This window comes from Salvelinus namaycush, chromosome 32 (genome assembly GCF_016432855.1).
Source record: "Salvelinus namaycush isolate Seneca chromosome 32, SaNama_1.0, whole genome shotgun sequence".
Lineage (NCBI taxonomy): Eukaryota > Metazoa > Chordata > Actinopteri > Salmoniformes > Salmonidae > Salvelinus > Salvelinus namaycush.
The window spans coordinates 11401998-11421866 of NC_052338.1; the positions used below are offsets into that span (position 1 = coordinate 11401998).

The 19869-nt window shown below is 43.2% G+C and overlaps 1 protein-coding gene across 1 annotated transcript in view; it reads left to right on the top strand.

Annotated features, from left to right (window-relative positions):
- LOC120027474 (semaphorin-4A-like) overlaps positions 1–19869 on the top strand; it is a 47126-nt gene that overhangs the window by 13348 nt on the left and 13909 nt on the right. Inside the window, exons 2-4 of the mRNA XM_038972420.1 lie at positions 1492–1738; positions 17701–17861; positions 18213–18272. Of these exons, the coding sequence (XP_038828348.1) occupies positions 1642–1738; positions 17701–17861; positions 18213–18272 (318 nt within the window). The 5' untranslated portion in view covers positions 1492–1641. The remainder of the gene's footprint in view (positions 1–1491; positions 1739–17700; positions 17862–18212; positions 18273–19869) is intronic.

The window sequence follows — 19869 nt, forward strand, 5'->3', positions numbered from 1 at the left end:
AGGCCAGAGAGCTGTGTAAGGACATCAGGGATACAATTGTAGACCTGCACAAGGCTGGGATGGGCTACAGGACAATAGGCAAGCAGCTTGGTGAGAAGGCAACAACTGTTGGCGCAATTATTAGAAAATGGAAGAAGTTCAAGATGACGGTCAATCACCCTCGGTCTGGGGCTCCATGCAAGATCTCACCTCGTGGGGCATCAATGATCATGAGGAAGGTGAGGGATCAGCCCAGAACTACACGGCAGGACCTGGTCAATGACCTGAAGAGAGCTGGGACCACAGTCTCAAAGAAAACCATTAGTAACACACTACGCCGTCATGGAATAAAATCCTGCAGCGCATGCAAGGTCCCCCTGCTCAAGCCAGCGCATGTCCAGGCCCGTCTAAAGTTTGCCAATGACCATCTGGATGATCCAGAGGAGGAATGGGAGAAGGTCATGTGGTCTGATGAGACAAAAATAGAGCTTTTTTCTTTTTCTAAACTCCACTCGCCGTGTTTGGAGGAAGAAGAAGAATGAGTACAACCCCAAGAACACCATCCCAACCGTGAAGCATGGAGGTGGAAACATCATTCTTTGGGGATGCTTTTCTGCAAAGGGGACAGGATGACTGCACCGTATTGAGGGGAGGATGGATGGGGCCATGTATCGCGAGATCTTGGCCAACAACCTCCTTCCCTCAGTAAGAGCATTGAAGATGGGTCGTGGCTGGGTCTTCCAGCATGACAACGACCCGAAACACACAGCCAGGGCAACTAAGGAGTGGCTCCGTAAGAAGCATCTCAAGGTCCTGGAGTGGCCTAGCCAGTCTCCAGACCTGAACCCAATAGAAAGTCTTTGGAGGGAGCTGAAAGTCCGTATTTCCCAGCGACAGCCCCGAAACCTGAAGGATCTGGAGAAGGTCTGTATGGAGGAGTGGGCCAAAATCCCTGCTGCAGTGTGTGCAAACCTGGTCAAGAACTACAGAAAACATATGATCATATGATCTCTGTAATTGCATATGATCTCTGTAATTGTAAGGTTTCTGTACCAAATATTAAGTTCTGTTTTTCTGATATATCAAATACTTATGTCATGCAATAAAATGCAAATTCATTACTTAAAAATCATACAATGTGATTTTCTGGATTTTTGTTTTAGATTCCGTCTCTCACAGTTGAAGTGTACCTATGATAAAAATTACAGACCGCTACATGCTTTGTAAGTAGGAAAACCTGCAAAATCGGCAGTGTATCAAATACTTGTTCGCCCTACTGTATATCAAAATGTGCACCTCTTTGGGTCTCGAGGACCGAGTCTGGGGAAACTCTGTCAGAGGAAGTGGCCTCTCCCCCCCCCCCCCCCCCCTTCTCGTGAGAAATTAGTCATTCCCTTGCATGCAGGCTCTGTCCACCCACATCTCCACCGTGCTAAGGGAGTACTGCTCTTCTCTCTGACCCTCCCTCCATATCTCTGTATTTTTCTCTCTCCATCTCTCTCTCTCCCTCAGATGCGATGACGGCTGCCTCCAGAGACCAGAGGAAGTGGCTTTTGCATCGGTGCTGCCCCCACAGACCCAGTGTTTGACATCTCAGACAAGCACCAGCCACTTTTCGCCTGATGCTAGCTCCCTAGCCCTGATTTTGCTCTTTGGGTCATCATGGAACACCAAGGCCTAATCTCTATCATCGTGGTCATTCTATGGGTTATGGCTGTGTGTGTGGCAAGGCTTACCCCCCGGGTCTCCTTTCCGATGGGTAAGTCGAAACACATTTTATGATCTTGTTAACTCCTCGATTTGTGAATATGAACTTTGAAATTGAGTGATACATTTCAATGCTTTCATTTAGTCTCACTGTCTTGAAATGAAGTGACAGTCGCTTAAAGCAAAGTACTTTGCAGCTGTGATACGCTCCAGTGACTGTCTAGTTATGGATTTGTGTTTTTTGACTTAAGAACAGATCAGAAAGACACTCTTGGTGTAAATGCTTGTCTGTCATGCCCTGCTTGGGCTGAAGACACCCACCCAGTCCTCAGACATTTACACGTCCAATTTAACAGTGCTCCCGTACTTGTGTCGTGATATGAAAATGGTAAGGACTTGGAATGGCTGGGTAAGTATTGATATCTGTTATGGTGGTCACTATTAGAGCTCTGGTATTAACTGCATCCCTGACATGACAAGATGGAGGTTCAACAGGTCAGAAGTGCCACAGCGCTAACGGAGTGGAAATGCAACCGTGACTGACGAGCGAGGCGAATCATTTCTCTTGATGAGGGAGTTTCAGCTTTAAGTCGTGTTAGTTCAGTCCATTATCAAGAATTGAATCAAAATCAAAATCTTTGTCGTCTGTGTATGGTGGTGCTGTGTTTGTGCACATTGTATTGCTAGGTCCAAAGTTGTCCCACGTGAGGCTATTACAGGTCTGTTGCCATACATCATTTGTGGATATTCTGGAGAGGGGAATGAAAGTTGAGCTGAACCGATGCTCTGTTGTCTTTCGTACAAAGCACGGCTCTCTGCCATCTTAAGAAAAGCTCACGGGTTTTGTCCCAACTAACGAGCTACTAATGGGACAAGCATTATGGTTAACGAGGCAGCCAGCTGATGACATCACAATGGTTGAACTGTTTGGTTGCATCGTCTTCAAAGCTTGTATTCATTACTATCGTTAAGGGGCTGGGTAAAAATATATTTTTTTGTGATATGGTTTTTAAACTGTTTCAGTTTTTGTTTGCTCCAGTTGTGAGTATTGGAAGTTGTAACAAAGTAAATAACATCCACTGTTGGCCATTTGTTTGTATAACAATACTGTTCCTGCCTTAGTTTGTACTGAAAATGCCTCCATTTCTAATCAAATATCTCGTGATGCATGGTATCACACACAAATATTTACCTTTTATCTTTCTAGAGTATGGATTGTGGTTCATTTAAAAGCTGTGTTGTCTGTTGTGACCGAGGCCCTAATGGATTTATACTTAACATCGGAAGTGTTGTGCGATGCTAAATATTGAGTTGCCGAGAACTACTCAGTAAAACAAGGAAATAGTCTGCAGTGTCATGAAGGGAATCGAACAGGCCCTTGGCTTGCAAATATTACTGGACAAGATATGGACACTGGCACAATTTGGAAAACTGTTTCAAGTCCTATAATGTTCATAGGCCCCTAAAAAAATAAAAAAAATCCCCACAAATTATTTTTCTTCGTTATGTTTTTAAAGGTTTCTGTAAAACGTTTGTTTTTCGCTCTGAAAATCACGTGTTTTAAGGGAACATCCAATTTAGTTGTTTTTTGAATCCACAACAATGCTTGAACCAAAACAATGCTTGAACCTACTTTTGAGGTCTGGTAGAAAAAGAAAAATTTTAGATTTTTGGGTGTAGTTACCCTTTAATGCAAGTGCACACCAGAAAGAGGCCGTTGTTTGGTTAGCAATGTTTCTGTAGCGCTCATGTGATTGCAGAGTTTACAAAACAAATGGCCACTGGATTGATGCAAACAATCGTAACTACAAAGTAGCCTAACGTTTAATTGAGAAGGTTTTTGGGAAAGCCTTTCCATATCTGCTTGAAGGTTATCATTAGCATTATAGCCAACCGCTAAACAGTGTAGACGTACGCACGCACACGCAGGCATTCCTGTGCCGTTTCAGAAAGTTGAAGGAAAATACTAGTCACTGATGCATTTTGTTCATGTCTTATGATTTACAATGAATAAATCTAATAGGTTCAATACATTTAGTTGCTTTCCTACGATTCTGTGATTCTATTTGCGTTTATAGGGCCCTAAGTTCACATTAAGAGGACCTGCTGTATAACACAAACGGAAGCCCAAATGGGGTCCGACTACAAGACAAGGAAGCGAAGATGACCTGATTGAGGAGAAAAAGGAATGTGAAAGCTGATAGATTTGCTGTAGGTGAAGCCTTTTGTTTTCTTTGTGGCCTGGAATGAATAGCTCCGTTGTTTGGGCACAGTATCAGATAAGGTTGCGTGTTTGTATGTGTTGCACAGGAATAGTACAAGTAGGGGTCACTCATACCCTTTTCACAGTATTGTACCGACCCAAACCGTTCTTTGCTGGCTTGGACACATCTTCTCACATTGTCCTTTTTCAGCTTGGTTCCAGCAACAGGCCGTTGCAGTATAGCTAAGCTCAGCTCAGTAGTGTGAAAAGGGTAAGCTTTTAGTTTTCGCTGGAAGCCTGACTTGAACTCCTGGAAAAATGCCCATTCTCATAGACAATTGCCAACACCCCATTCAAGACCCATTTTCCCACACTCAATGATACAGCACAAATGCTAAGTTAGAGTTGACAACACTTCCTCCATCTAGGGACACAAGATCAGCATCTCCACCAATGCTGAATGTGTAGGGCCTGGGATTACGGTCTGGGGTGCTGATCTTTGATCATTTCCTGAGAGGTGAATGTAGACAAAGCTGCTTCAGGGTCTTTTCTCCTTTCAGATATCACTTAAGGAGGGTTGGCGGCAGGCAGGGGTTTGGGGAACTTAATAGAAACCTGTGACGTCCCCCTCCTCCAATGCAGCTCGTAAAGGTGATTAGCTCTGCTACCTGTGGCTGGGATGACCAAGAGAGCCTGGCTGTCTGATGCCTTAAGACCTGCCTGCTGCTTTAGTTTGGTTGTAGTTAGGGATGCACGATATGTCTGTAAGCATATCGGAATTGGACGATATTAGCTAAAAATGCCAACATCGGCATCGGTCCGATGTCTAGTTTAACTCTGATGTGCAAAACCGATGTCAAAGCTGACATGCATACTTATATAACATAGGTAGATGAGGTAATGACACCACAAAAAATACAGCTCTACACGTGTAACACAGCATTCCTAACCTAGCCCACAATGTCTGCTGTGTGGATCGAGCAGTCAACAAGTCGAGCAGGAATTTGAAAGAGTAACAACATTTCAGCTAGACAACTCAAAGGTGACATCCATTAACGCCAAGATAATGGAATTCATTGCACTTCGAGGACTGGTACACACTACCAAGCAGGTGCTATTTTTCAGATGCTGCCCTACCGGAGTTGCACAGTATTGTTGAAACTCACATCCAACACAACTGACATTTGGACCAGCAATGTCAGCCCCATGAGCATTAGGAGTCTGACAGCTAGGGTTGCACATTTTGGGGAATTAACAGGAATATATGGGAATTAATGGAAATATATGCAAATTAATGTTTTGCATTGGATATATTTACCATATCATATGGAGACAGAAACATAAACATTTGACCTTATCACAAGTAGACAATTGCAAATGATTAAATCTTTCCAATATAATAATTTAAAAAAATGTATTTACGAATTGAACTTTAAATGAGTTGACTCTTTACATGGGATGATTTCGCTGAACAACAAAGGGAATATTGAATGATCCATCGCATCTCCCAAAAACGTTTTCAACATATATCTGTAAAATGATAGTCTAGAAACTAAAGCTTTGGTTGTCTTCCTCTCAGTCTTCCATGTCTTCTCCCTGGACCTCCTCAATGTCCACCTCTTGAACATCAGACTCTGAAGCGTCATCTTTACTGTCACTTTCCAACCTTGAGGATGGCTCGTTGTCAGGCTCAAAAAGTCTCAAATTTGCCCAGATGGCCATCAATTTTTCAACCCTTGTATTGGTCAGCCTGTTGCGTGCTTTGTTGTGTGTGTTCCCAAACAAGGACCAGTTGCGCTCTGAGGCGGCTGATGTTGATGGGATTTGGAGGATGATGGAGGCAACAGGGGAAAGAGCCTCAGATCCACAAAATCCCTTCCACCAGGTGGCTGATGAGATACGTTGGCACGACTATCATATTGCATCTCCATCCCAAAGCCCTTGCTTGGAAGTGTACTTCGCAAGACTGCCAAGAAGCCCTCATACAGGCCAAGGTGGCGAGACGGTAGTGATGACACCATAGGCCTTGTTGATCTCTGCACCAGACAGGATGCTCTTGCCAGCATAGTTGGGGTCCAACATGTACGCTGTGGTGTGTATGGGCTTCAGGCAGAAGTCTTCACGCTTTTTGATGTATTTCAGAACTGCAGTTTCCTCTGCTTGGAGCAACAGTGAAGTGGGCAGGGCAGTATGGATTTCTTATCTTACATCTGCAAGCAGAGTCTGAACATCAGACAGGATGACATTGTCTCCCTCAATCCGTGCAATGGCTACTGCTATAGGTTTCAGCAGTTTCAGGCTGCTTACCACTCTCCCAAAATACATCATCCAGGAGGATCCTCTTGATGGGGCTGTCCATATCGGCAGACTGTGATTTGGCCATTTCTTGGAGAGACTCCTTCCCTTCCAGGAACCTTTCAAACATGATGACACCACCACCCCAAAGGGTGTTGCTGGGCAGCTTCAATGTGGTGCTCTTATTCTTCTCACTTTGCTTGGTGAGGTAGATTGCTGCTATAACTTGATGACCCTTCACATACCTAACCATTTCCTTGGCTCTCTTGTAGAGTGTATCCATTGTTTCTAGTGCCATGATGTCCTTCAGGAGCAGATTCAATGCATGAGCAGCACAGCCAATGGGTGTGATGTGAGGGTAGGACTCCTCCACTTTAGACCAAGCAGCCTTCATGTTCGCAGCATTGTCTGTCACCAGTGCAAATACCTTCTGTTGGCCTTCAGCTCATCTCCAATGTAGAGACTGGTGTGTCTGTTGTCCCTTGTGTCTGTGCTCTTGTAGAATACTGGTTGAGGGGTGGACATGATGTAGTTAATTATTCCTTGCCCACGAACATTCGACCACCCATCAGAGATGATTGCAATACAGTCTGCTTTCTCTATGATTTGCTTGACCTTTTAGTAAATTAGTAGATAAAGCATGTCTGGTTGGAGGGGTGTATGCTGGGCTAAGAACATTCAGAAATCTCTTCCAATACACATTGCCTGTGAGCATCATAGGTGAATCACCTGCATACACAGCTCGAGCAAGACATTCATCAGCATTTCTCTGACTACATTCCTCCATTGGGTCAAAAAAACTTCTGATTCCAGGAGGACCATGAGCTGTTCCTCTCGATAAGGTGTCTGATTCATCATTTTCACTTTTCACCTCGAAAAGAAGTAGAGGGACTTTTCTCAGAGGTTGCTTGTTGTGAGCGCTGAGGGAACTTTATGCACTTGGCCAGATGATTCTTCATCTTTGTTGCATTCTTCACACATGATTTGGCACAGTATTCACTATATTTGCTCCAGTGAAATGTCTCCACACATCAAATAAAATAATAATACAATTCCATGTTCAGATAAATAGTTAAGCAGTTAGATTAAACAACTCCTTTGTAAGATATGTTTTTAAATGAAACATGTTTAGAAAAAGGTGAATTAACACTCAGTTAGCAGGCTCAAGCAAGCCAAAACCCACATGCTAGCAAAAACTAACTAGCAGAAATTGTTAACAAGTTAGAAATGATTTAAATACACTTTATTGTGGGCTGCTATTTACTAGTTTACAAAAAATCATGTCATATAAAATATATTCACCCCCACCCAGTATTGGGGCGGCAGGTAGCCTAGTGGTTAGAGCGTTGGACCAGTAACCGAAAGGTCAGGTCAGGGATTCGATCCAGCAACAAGATAAATATCTGTCATTCTGCCCCTGATCAAGGCAGTTAACCCACTGTTCCCCGGTAGGCCGTCATTGTAAATAAGCATTTGTTCTTAACTGACTTGCCTAGTTAAATAAAGGTTAAATACACACATTTATTTTTTCGTAATTGTAATCAAAACTTACCAGAAGGCATGTAGTCCTTGGCTGACAGTATAGTAGTGTGGGCTCAAGAGCGTCTCATTAGTGTGCAAGATCTTGAGAATCAGCTGCACATGTGATGGAAGAATGCACTGTGCATGCAGAGGGGTGCAATTCTATTGAATTGGGGACAGATTAACCAAAGTATGCCACAAGACCTAGAATTGCCTTATGTGTATCCCACAAAAAAGGTTCACTGTTATAAGCTGACTGTTTTGATGAATTTAAGCAACATTCTCCAAATTCCAGGGCTTGACATCTCATGGAAAGTTTCCAACCCTCTGCAACTACTACTGACAGCACAGTGGGTCAACAAGGATTTTGTACTGAGGAAAAACGTATTGCATGCTCAAGAATTTGCTGGTTCTTATATCACTGCTGCCATTTCAATGGCATTTGAGAGCATGTTTGAAACATGAACACTCCAAATCCCATTCGAAAAAGTAACTTGAGAAATAAGCTCAACTGCGTCTGCAGCAGACGTGATGTCATGGCATTGAAACACCTCAACAAAAATCCCAACACAGACCGTCGGGTTAACTTGGAAAAGTACTCTACTAGAGGATGTGAACAAGCGATTCGGTGGCATTCTCTCTGAGCCTCTACTGTGTTGCCACCATGCTCGATGCTAGGTACAAGGACCGCTACTTCGATGCAGACCAGAAACAGGGTTTACGTGAAATGTTAGACACAGCTGGACAAGATGGAAAAGGACACAGTGCGCACCGATGAAGAGGCCACGGGTAGACCGAGCTGAAACTTCACAGTTTGACATGTATGATGAAATCCTGGTTGAGACTGAACAAATGAACAACGAAACAGCACAGCAAGTAAGTGATGGGGACACTTAAATACTTACAAAATAACTTTTTGGTCAGGTGTGTGTTCAACTTTTTAACTGTACTAGAATGCTTTAAAGGCCGTGAAAAAATGTTATCGGTATCGGGTATTTTTGTAAAGGAAAATATCGGATATCGTAATCGGCCAAAAATGTCATATCGGTGTATCACTAGTTGTAGTCTTATCATTTTCTCACAATAACATTGCGTTATTGGCGTTTGTGTACAGGAATCGCCTAACTTACAAAGCGGTTTGTCTTACAGTATGTTAGACCTGTGGTCAAATCAGTATAATAAGTATTTTATGCTTTTCTCCCAGTTTGCCAGGCATAGCTTATTAACAGCAATATCTGGTCTACCTCTGCTGTAGTTAAATTGAGATTTAAAAAAAAGATGCCCTTTACAAATGCAAGAGAATTGACTCGTTTTAAGAATATGGTGTAGAAATGTTTACCTCAGGTGTTCAGGGCAGGTGCAGAAACTAATTTGTGAAAAATGTGTTTTCTGCTCACTCTCTGTTAGCTAAATGAGTACAAACACATTTTTGATAGTGTGAGAGCCAAGATACATGGTTGAGATGGACAACCACGTTTACAAGCTAAACTCCTTGTGACCCTACTCTGTGCTGTTTAGAATTCCACAGAATAGTGTTTGAGTTGGCCATCAGCGAAGACCTGACTATCACTTTACAGAACTCACTCATTTTTGTTGTGTTGACATGAGGATTTTTGGAGTTCCTCGTCTCGTTGGTCTTGAGGAAATGCCCTTGGGCAGTACATTTCTGCTGTTTGCAAACTCGCTCATCTCCATTTCCATCAGGCTTTACTTAACCACTCGGTCTCAGACAGTGGGGCCTCAGTCGGCTGGAGCCAGCCACTAATTTAGTAGCCGTCACGCAACATGTGGAACACGAGTTGTGTACACATGCGTGCGCACACACCCACACACATTTTATAGATACACACGTTTTCGTGAATGATGTTTTATTGGAGTGTGACACAAGGAATCACACAAGTGTTGATCTCATTAAAAATGGATGTCCATCACGGTAGTTATTTCGATTCAAAATGGCATCAAATTGCCAAGAGAAAGGGAGAAACATGAGTCCTGTATCCACAATTGTGTTCAGTGTGTGTGTGTGAGAGAAAATAACCTCTTAGGATTAGTTTCCACTGAGGTCTCTTAATTTCCTCACTGAGACGAGCCTTAAACCCCGGTGTGTGTCTGTATGTGTGTCCAGATAGCGGAGGGATGATGACGCGTGCTGACAGATACGGGACGGGATCCATCCTAATCCCCAGGATGACAGGTCTCTTATCTGCCGTGTTGCGCAACAACCACCCCTCCCCCACTCCACTCTCTTTCTAAATGGGTGACTGCTCACACAGTAGCCCAGCTGTTGCTCATTCATGAGTAACCAACCCATGACCCATAGAGCAACACTGTAGTCGGGAAATGCAGTATTCACTCCCTCTGTCAAATGTCTCGCATGGCTAATTCTACAATGTGAAGTGTTTGTTTGTAGCTCACAGATGTTTTGGACTTCTAGATACGAATGTTTGTTACTATTTCAAGTGAAGTCAATGTGACTCTTTAAATGTAAACTCATCTCTTTAGCCGATATCCTGCCCCATCTTCCACTCCAGCTGTGTTGCGTTAAAATACCTGTCTGAAGGCACGTGAAACAGCAAAATCAACTGTTTGTCTGGGCAAGGCCTCCTCCACACGGCCTTACTCAGGACCCCTGTGAATCCCTTGCCAAGCTTGCCGGGGTTGCGGACAACATTTCACTTGAATGGTTGCCAAGGACTGTTTGCTTTACTCCTCGGGCCTCATGAGACTTGATCTGTGTGAAGTCATGCTCTGCAGAGAGTTTACGTCTCAGCGCGTTCCTGCAACTGTGTGGAGTCTGTGATTCATCTGGCCACGCATGGGTGTGTGTGAGTGTGGCATGTTTGTGGGGGACATCAGCCAACGGACATCATTCATACCCAGCCCAGTCAGACTGAGAAAGACCTGTGTGTGTATTTTTGAACATTTGTGTAGTGTAGAGGAACTTTGAGGTTGTGGGAGAATCTTCCAGTGTGCGTTTTGCACACCCCAGGTAGAGGGAGATGTGCCCAGTAATGATGCGTGTGGCAATACACATGAATGATCGAATGAGTGTGAGAGAGAGAAATGCTCTGTGAGAGGATGTGAAAGAAAATGTCAGGGGGAGAGGGAAAAAGTGAGAGGAGACAAAGAGAGCAAATGTGGGTGAGAGAAAAACAACATATGAGAAAGACCGGGCCACTGAAACAGTTGGCTTAAAGGAATAATCCACTCTAACTTTCTTTTGATATTTTTTTTCTCCCATTAGTCCACTGTTGATACAGTCCCAAAATGTTGTGAATCTCAGCAATCAAGTTTTCAAGATATAGGACTTTCAAAAACCGAATTGTAATGATGATGTGGCAAGTTACAAATAGCTTTATGACATTCCTAAATCTTAACTTGATTGCTATTTTGTGACTGCATCAACAGTGGACTAAAGAAAAAATACCAAAATATAGTTTGAGTTCATATTCCTTTAAGTGAAAATGATAAACTGCACGTGAAAAAGAGAACCGCACGTGAGTAAAACCTGATGTAGCGTGCTTCCATAATACAGTACCTCTTGGCCCAGCCTGAGCCTACAGCTGCTGGGTGGAGTTAGGGTGGGGTGGGGTGAGGATCAATGTCATTGCTTGAGGATGAGGGGGTGGGGAAGGATCTAAGGATCTATGGCAGTGTTGGTTCTTTAAACAGGGGTTACGTCTGTTACCTCCGGTTGCCACTAGATGAGGTGGTAATAAACAGCGCATTTTTTTCTTCAAAAAAATTTAGCTCTATCTTTTGGAAGGTTTAAGCTACAAATATTATGACCCTTCACTGAACGATAAGACTCTCAGGAACACGTATGTGTCTTCTGTTTCCCTACAATATCTGACCAAATTATGAAAGACAAGAATTGTACTTTTAAATTCCGTAAAGTCAGTGTGGAAGAGGTGACAAAATGATTGTTGTCTATCAACAATGACAAGCAACCGGGGTCTGACAATCTGGATGGAAAATTTACTGAGGATAATAGCGGACGATATTGCCACTCCTATTTGCCACATCTTCAATTTAAGCCTACTAGAAAGTGTGTGCCCTTAGGCCTGGAGGGAAGCTAAAGTCATTCCGCTCCCCAAGAATAGTGAAGCCCCCCTTTACTGGCTCAAATAGCCGACCAATCAGCCTGTTACCAACCCTTAGTAAACTTCTGGGAAAAATTGTGTTTGATCAGATACAATGCTATTTCACAGTAAACAAATTGACAACAGAATTTCAGCATGCTTATAGGGAAGGACACTCAACAAGCACGGCACTTACACAAATGACTGATAATTGGCTGAGAGAAATTGATGATAAAGTGATTGTGGGGGCTGTCTTGTTAGACTTCAGTGCAGCTTTTGACATGATCAATCAGTCTGCTGCTGGAAAAACTTGTGTTATGGCTTTACACCCCCTGCTATAATGTGGATAAAAAGTTTATTGTCTAACAGAACACAGAGGGTGTTCTTTAATGGAAGCCTCTCAAACATAATCCAGGTAGAAGCAGGAATTCCCCAGGGTACCTGTTTAGGTCCCTTGCTTTTTTTCAAGCTTTACCAACGACATGCCACTGGCTTTGAGTAAGGCCAGTGTCTATGTATGCAGATGACTCAACACTATACACGTCAGATACTACAGCAACTGAAATGACTGCAACACTTAACAAAGAGCTGCAGTTAGTTTCAGAATGGGTAGCAATGAATAAGTTAGTCCTAAATATTTCCAAAACTAAGAGCATTGTAAATGGGACAAATCATTCACTAAACCCTAAACCTCAACTACATCTCGTAATGAATAATGTTGAAAATGAGCAAGTTGAGGTGACTAAACTCCTTTGAGTAACCCTGGATTGTAAACTGTAATGGTCAAAACATTGATACAACAATAGCTAAGATGGGGAGAAGACTGTCCATAATAAAGCGCTGCTCTGCCTTCTTAACACTATCAACAAGGCAGGTCCGACAGGCCCTGGTTTTGTTGCACCTGGACTACTGTTCAGTCGTGTGGTCAGGTGCCACAGAGGGACTTGGGAAAATTGCAGTTGGCTCAGAACAGGGCTGCACGGCTGGCCCTTGGATGCACACGGAGAGCTAACATTAATGACATGCATGTCAATCTCTCATGGCTCAAAGTGGAAGAGAGATTGACTTCATTACTTGTTTTTGTAAGAGGTGTTGACAAGCTGAAGTCACTGAGCGGTCTGTTTTTAAAATACTAGCACACAGCTCGGGACACCCATGCATACCCCACAAGACATGCCACCAGAGGTCTCTTCACAGTCCCAAAGTCCAGAACAGACTATGGGAGGCGCACAGTACTACATAGAGCCATGACTACATGGAACTCGATTCCACATCAGGTAACTGATGCATGCAGTAGAATCAGATTTAAGCAGGTAAAAATACACCTTATGGGACAGCGGGACTGTGAAGCAACACAAACATAGACAGACGCATGCATGCCTGCATGCATGCCTGCATGCCTGCATGCATACACACACCATAACATACGCACTATACACACACACTTATACATGGATTTTGCGTTGTAGATATGTGGTAGTGGAGTAGGGGCCTGAGGGGGCACACTTAGTGTGTTATGAATTCTTTAATGTTAAAATTGTATAACTGCCTTAATTTTGCCGGATCATACACCATTATTGCCTGATCTTCTGAACTTCCCAATACCTTTCTGATGCATTTCAGTCACTTCAAACCATACTTCCTTCAGATTGAAATACTATCAAAAGTACTGTCAGACTGATTTGTAATAGACTGTTTGTAATAGCCCCAATTTAAAGAAGTAAACATTGGCCGTTGATTACATCACTTTTTTTTACACGGTGGGGTCGCAAAATAATTTTGATATGAAAATGGGGTCCCGGCCAAAAACGTTTGGGAACCCCTGTCTATGGCTTTGCCTGGGAGGCTGAGAAGAGACTGTTGGTTGTGACTAAACACATCTAACATGATTGGTGCTGATCAAATGTTCACTGTCGGACCTCGAGTCTGGCCCGTGTGTGTGTGTGTACACTGCACTGAGATCTGGAACACAAATGGCTTGGCCCGAGTCCAGTTCTTCCTGGATTAACCAGAACTGAGCACCCGAGAGAGACAACCCATATCAGACCCTGAGGTGAGGGGGGGGTGCCTTTCAGACAGGTATTTTAACGCAACACAGCTGGAGTGGAAGATGTGGCAGGATATGAGGTAAAGAGATGAGTTTACATTTAAAGAGTCACACTGACTTCACTTGAAATAGTAAAATATCAAACTTTCATGTCCAGAAGTTCTAAAAATATATATATATTGTTAGTCCACTATTGATGCAGTCACAAAATAGCAATCAACTTTTCAAGATATAGGACTGTCAAAAAGCTATTTGTAACTTGCCACATCATTAAAGTCCAGTTTTTGAAAGTCCTATATCTTGAAAACTTGATTGCTGACATGCACAACATTTTGGGACTGTATCAACAGTGGACTAATGAAAAAAATACCAAAAGATAGTTTGAGTGAATTTTCTATTTCTGTCTTCTCTCGTTTTCTCTCTCTCCACTGGACATTTCCTCTCACAGGGCATATCTCTCTCACTCCTTTTTAATTAATTAATGTGTATTGCCATCCTCCCATTTCCTGGAGCAATCCCTTCCGTGAGTGAGAATCGCAGTGGAGGAGCACATCCCTGTTGAAGCATAGACCACACTCATTATTACTGGGCACATCTCCCTCTCCCTGGGGTGGGCCAACAGCACACTGGAAGTTTCTCCCAAAACCTCAAAGTTCCTCTACGCTCAGATGGGCTGGGTATGAATGATGGCCGTTGGCTGATGTCCCCCACAAACACGCCACACTCTTGTACTCTCTCACACACCCATGCATGGCCAGATTAATCATCACAGACTCCACACCCTTGCAGGCACGTGCTGAGACGTAAACTCTCTGCAGAGCATGACTTCACACAGATCAAGTCTCATGAGGCCCGAGAAATAAAGCAAACAGTCCTTGGCAACCGTTCAAGTGAAATGTTGTCCGCAACCCCGGGAAGCTTGGCAAGGGATTCACAGGGGTCCTGAGTAAGGCCGTGTGGAGGAGGCCTTGCCCAGACAAACAAGCAACAGTTGATTTTTGCTGTTTCACGTTCTCCACTAACTCCTAAGCTGAAGCGGTTTTCTCATGACCTCCACAACAAAGGAGCACTGTGCCCAGGGCCTGGAAAGAGCCACTTCATAGGTGGGGTGGGCATGGAGGACAAACAATTACCTTGATCGCTGAGCTGGCGTTTTTGCGAGATGTCTCCTGCTAACAGAGCTTGGAGAAGGACGGAGTGGTGAAAGGTGACCTTGCACACAATGAAACCAGTGTTAAACTAGAGGGGTGGCAAATGCTCCTGAGGCAACCTTGCCCCAGGCCTAATGACAAGTTTTGACTACCTTAGCTACATTAACACCAACTTTATCAACTGGAATCACATATTTTTTATGTAGGGCTGTAGTCTGTTCAAAACATATTTATTGGCTGAATACATGACTAATTTGAGGACGTTACTGCATAAAATATTCAGATTGCTTAACCTTTGTGAACCCAGAGGTAGAATTTGCTTTCATTGCAAGGAAATTAAGACTTGAAGCGAATACTTCTCAAAAGCGTCATTTTTAACATCTTTATGATTCAGTCGTATGATCGTTGCATTGATTCTAGGGTGCTAACTATAGTGGTCGATGTAAATGGTTCCCAAGCTCTCTGCTACAATGACACAAACCAGTCACACCACCACGTTATTTTCACTGCAGCTCATGCAGAGTAAACCCATATTTCACCAAACTTTGTACTGTTGCAAAAACTACTCAGAGTTCAAGCGGAACTAGTCTTGTCCACCAGCCGTGTGTCTGACAGCTGTGAAAACAGGAAAGCCATGCGAAAGTAGAACGAATGCGTTCACAAGCCTTAAAAAAGAACCGTGTCTGTGAAAGCGTGACATAGGCCTAATCAATGTAATCAGTTTGGTTGCTGATTGGTTTTGAGGAATTGCCTAAAGCTGTTTGTTGGGTTCACTCACGGCACTTACTGTTCAAGTCTCATTAATGCTGTCAATGTTTTGTCGTCTGTAACTTCTGATGCCCCAGGCTTACGCGTTCTCTCTTGACAGGAGGTATTGTAACAGATCATAACAGTTTTCTGGATGGCAGTGCCTCTGTTCAGTAAGCAGAAGTGTTAGAACAATTCAGAACACTGATGTACTTGTCAGGCATCCACACGTATAGATCACTATGCACGCATGCAATTGTGCTGTGTTCAAGGCCTGTGTGTTAAATTTAAGGGTGTGTGCATGTGTTTTAAACACCTCTGTTTTATGTGTGGCCATGTTTGAGTAAGGACTGTGTGTATGTTTCTGTGCATGCATTCAATAGCTAGTCGTATGGCTGAGCCGCGGTACATGGATGTTTCCGCTGTTGTTAGCACATCACTCCAAATCTCTTTATCTTAACTCTTATAAAACCGAGATCTCATCTCCTCACCAGAAATACTGCCCTAAGCAGGAAGTGGCTTTGTGTATTCTTCGTCAGCTCAATGTCACACATACACACCTTTCACAATCACTGAACACAAAGCTGTCATAGTGAAGCTCTGTGCCGATTTTAATAAGTGTGTGTGTGTATATAACAAACTATAGTTTTGGCAAGTCTGTTAGGACATCTACTTTGACACAAGTAATTTTTCCAACAATTGTTTACAGACAGATTATTTCACTTATAATTCACTGTATCACAATTCCAGTGGGTCAGAAGTTTACAAACACTAAGTTGACTGTGCCTTTAAACAGCTTGGAAAATTCCAGAAAGTGATGTCATGGCTTTAGAAGCTTCTGATAGGCTAATTGACAACAAGGAGACGGCCTATAGGGACAACAGGACAACAACCTCTCCCTCAACGTGATCAAGACAAAGGGGATGATTGTGGACTACAGGAAAAAGAGCACCGAGCACGCTCCAATTCTCATCGACAGGGCTGTAGTGGAGCAGGTTGAGAGCTTCAAGTTCCTTGAGGTTCACATCACAAACAAACTATCATGGTCCAAACACACCAAGACAGTCGTGAGGAGGGCACGACAAAGCCTATTGCCCGTCAGGAGACTGAATAAATTTGGCGTGGGTCCTCAGATCCTCAAAAGGTTCTACTGCTGCACCATCGAGAGCATCCTGACTGGTTGCATCACTGCCTGGTATGGCAAATGCTCGGCCTCCGACCGCAAGGCACTACAGAGGGTAGTGAGTACGGCCCAGTACATCACTGGGGCCAAGCTTTCTGCCATTCAGGACCTCTATAGCAGGCGGTGTCAGAAGAAGGCCCTAAAAGTTGTCAGACTCCAGCCACCCTAGTCATAGACTGTTTTCTCTGCTATCGCACTGCAAGCGGTACCGGAGCGTCAAGTCTAGGTCCCCCCCCCCCCCCCGCTACTCTCTGTTTATTATCTATGCATAGTCACTTTACCTCTACCTACATGTACATATTCCCTCAACTCACCTGTACCCCCGCACATTGACTCTGTACCGGTGTCCCCTGTATATAGTCTCGCTGTTATTTTACTGCTGTTCTTGAATTATTTATAAAAAAATATATATTACTTTTCACTTAACACTTATTTTTCTTAACTGCATTGTTGGTTAAGGGCTTGTAAGTAAGCATTTCACTGTAAGGTCTACCTGTTGTGTTCTGCGCATGTGACAAATAACATTTGATTTGACATTTCTGCTGCTGAAAATTTAGGCCTAAGCTAATATTCTTGTAGACCATTTACTAGCTACTCGAATCCAACATGGATAGCATATGCGGGATTTGAACCCACGACCTCTGTGGGGCTGACACCATGTTCCAACTATCTGAGCCGTATGATACTCCTTGATTTATATGAAGGTCCAGCTCTATCTGTATGCACTTCATTTTGAATGTGAAAGGGAAGCCTAATGCCTGTCACTTTAATCTATTGCGTAACAGGTACACCCGGGAGGTGTCTCAGCCACTTCGACAGCTCGGACGTCGGCAACACCACGACACTGTTGCTCAGCGATGACGGCGACACGCTGTTTGTGGGAGCACGGAACGCAGTTCTCTCATTGGATGTCAGCCAGGAGGACGCCATTGTGATCAGGAGCAAGGTGCGGGGTTGACATTTTACCGTTGACATTTACACCCGTGTTATCAACACGTTTTTAACGTAGTATTATGAGCTTTATGAGACTTCATGAAGCTTTATAGACCCCATAAGCTTTAAAGTTCATGCATAAGCCCACCAGATTTTGTGGGAAAATACTTAAGCCCGACAGTTCATGCAGGCTATATCGATCAGCAGTTTTCTATTGGGAAATATTCAACACTGCCTAGGGCCCGTCTATGCTGCAGGAACTGTCCCCCTCCAGTGGTTTAGTGCAGCGGTTGTCATGTGAAACACAAACACAGCTGGTTCAACAGTCTTAACACTGACCTCTCACCCTTCATCCTTCTCTCAGCTGGACTGGTCCCCCTCAGAGAAGGACCTGGACGAATGTTCCATGAAGGGCAAGAAAAAGGCAAGTTAACCCTGGCTCATACAATCCACCCATTTAGCGTTATTAATGCCACATGCTGCCAAGTGTTTCCCCCTAGATTTGATCTTGGCCAAGCAATTAATATCGCAAGGTTTTTCAATAGCACTTCATTTGAACTTTAGAACTTAAATAAATAACTTAATACGTTAGAATTAGAAATGACTAAAACAACAAAGCAAGTAGGTGGGGCGATATAAGGCTGGGCAAGCGGGTCGGTCTTAGGGAGGATAAACATGACTCACCGGAGGCACAGCTGTCGCTGCATTCCACTACTATCCACCAAGACTGTAATTCCCTAATGGAACTTTTTTTTACTATTTGATTGATTGGATAACTTGCACCGGCTTCCTGGCCGTCAATGTGTTTGCAATACAAAAGGAGGAAGTTGATACAAGATGGTCTTAGCCAATAGGGATTAGCAGACCTATGGACCTGTAGGTATAGGGTTCGCGTTAATGCAGAAATCTGCGTTTTTCACAGAAGATAAAACGCGTAAGAAATGTCTTGCATTTTGTAAACACAGATCTAAAATGCTTCTTATTGTGATTTCTGTTCAGCATCAGACTAACTTTGTGCTTCAGTTGGACTTCTCCACTTGGATGAGAATTCACAAACAGGCATTATTTTAGCAGACAGCAATCTGACTGTGTAGCTACTTTTCTCTGGTACTTTGCTATGTGTATCCTACTTTCTCCGGTAAAATGCTAGATTAACTTCAAGCAAAACATTAGTACATGTAAATGGCTACTTTCTTTTGATCAACATTAGAAATATGATTTTTTTTTAGCAAAAAAGACCTTGCTTTTTCATTGTGAACACGTTTACTTGTGTAGCTGCAGGCCAAATAGTGTTGCACTTCTGTTGTCATCTGATGAAGCTATTTTCTGCCGAATGTGTACTAATGTATTTACTGTGAAGAAAAACTATAGTTGCACGCCTCTGATCACTGTATTGAAGACAAAAAAAAAACGGTTGACTTTCAAAATAAAATGCAGGTGAAATGCTTTAAAACAGATTTTTTTGGGACGGTCTGCGTTTTGAAAATGCCGATTTCTGAACTCTTAACGCGACCCCTGACGTTGCGTCACAGGCAATGGGCTTAGCTACATTTGACATATCTTCCTCTGTGACAGGTCAAACAGAGCCATTCAATACACATCCATAGTATAAATCAGATGAGCAATGACCATAATGGCCATGCATACAAAGAAAGACCAATTCCATTATATAATATAGACTTGATCCTCTTCAAACGTTATGCAGGAGCTTATACACGAAGGTACCTTGCACAGCTTTATGCACGAAGGTAAATATGTCATAATTACCAACATGCCCCATATCTCATGATTAAGGATTGAGGAAGGAGCTATGATAAGTTATATCTTACAGAGGGATAAAGAAATTATGCGAAGCAAGCTGGTCTGAGTGTGTGTGTGGTGGGGGAGAATATGCTCAATTCTCGCAATAAAAACTTCACAGTTGATCTAATTCAAGTTAAAAACGTGACGTTTCGGCTGCCAATGGCCTTAATTGAAATTAACGTTGTTGGGGCAGAAACAAGGAACTGCCATGGCTTATT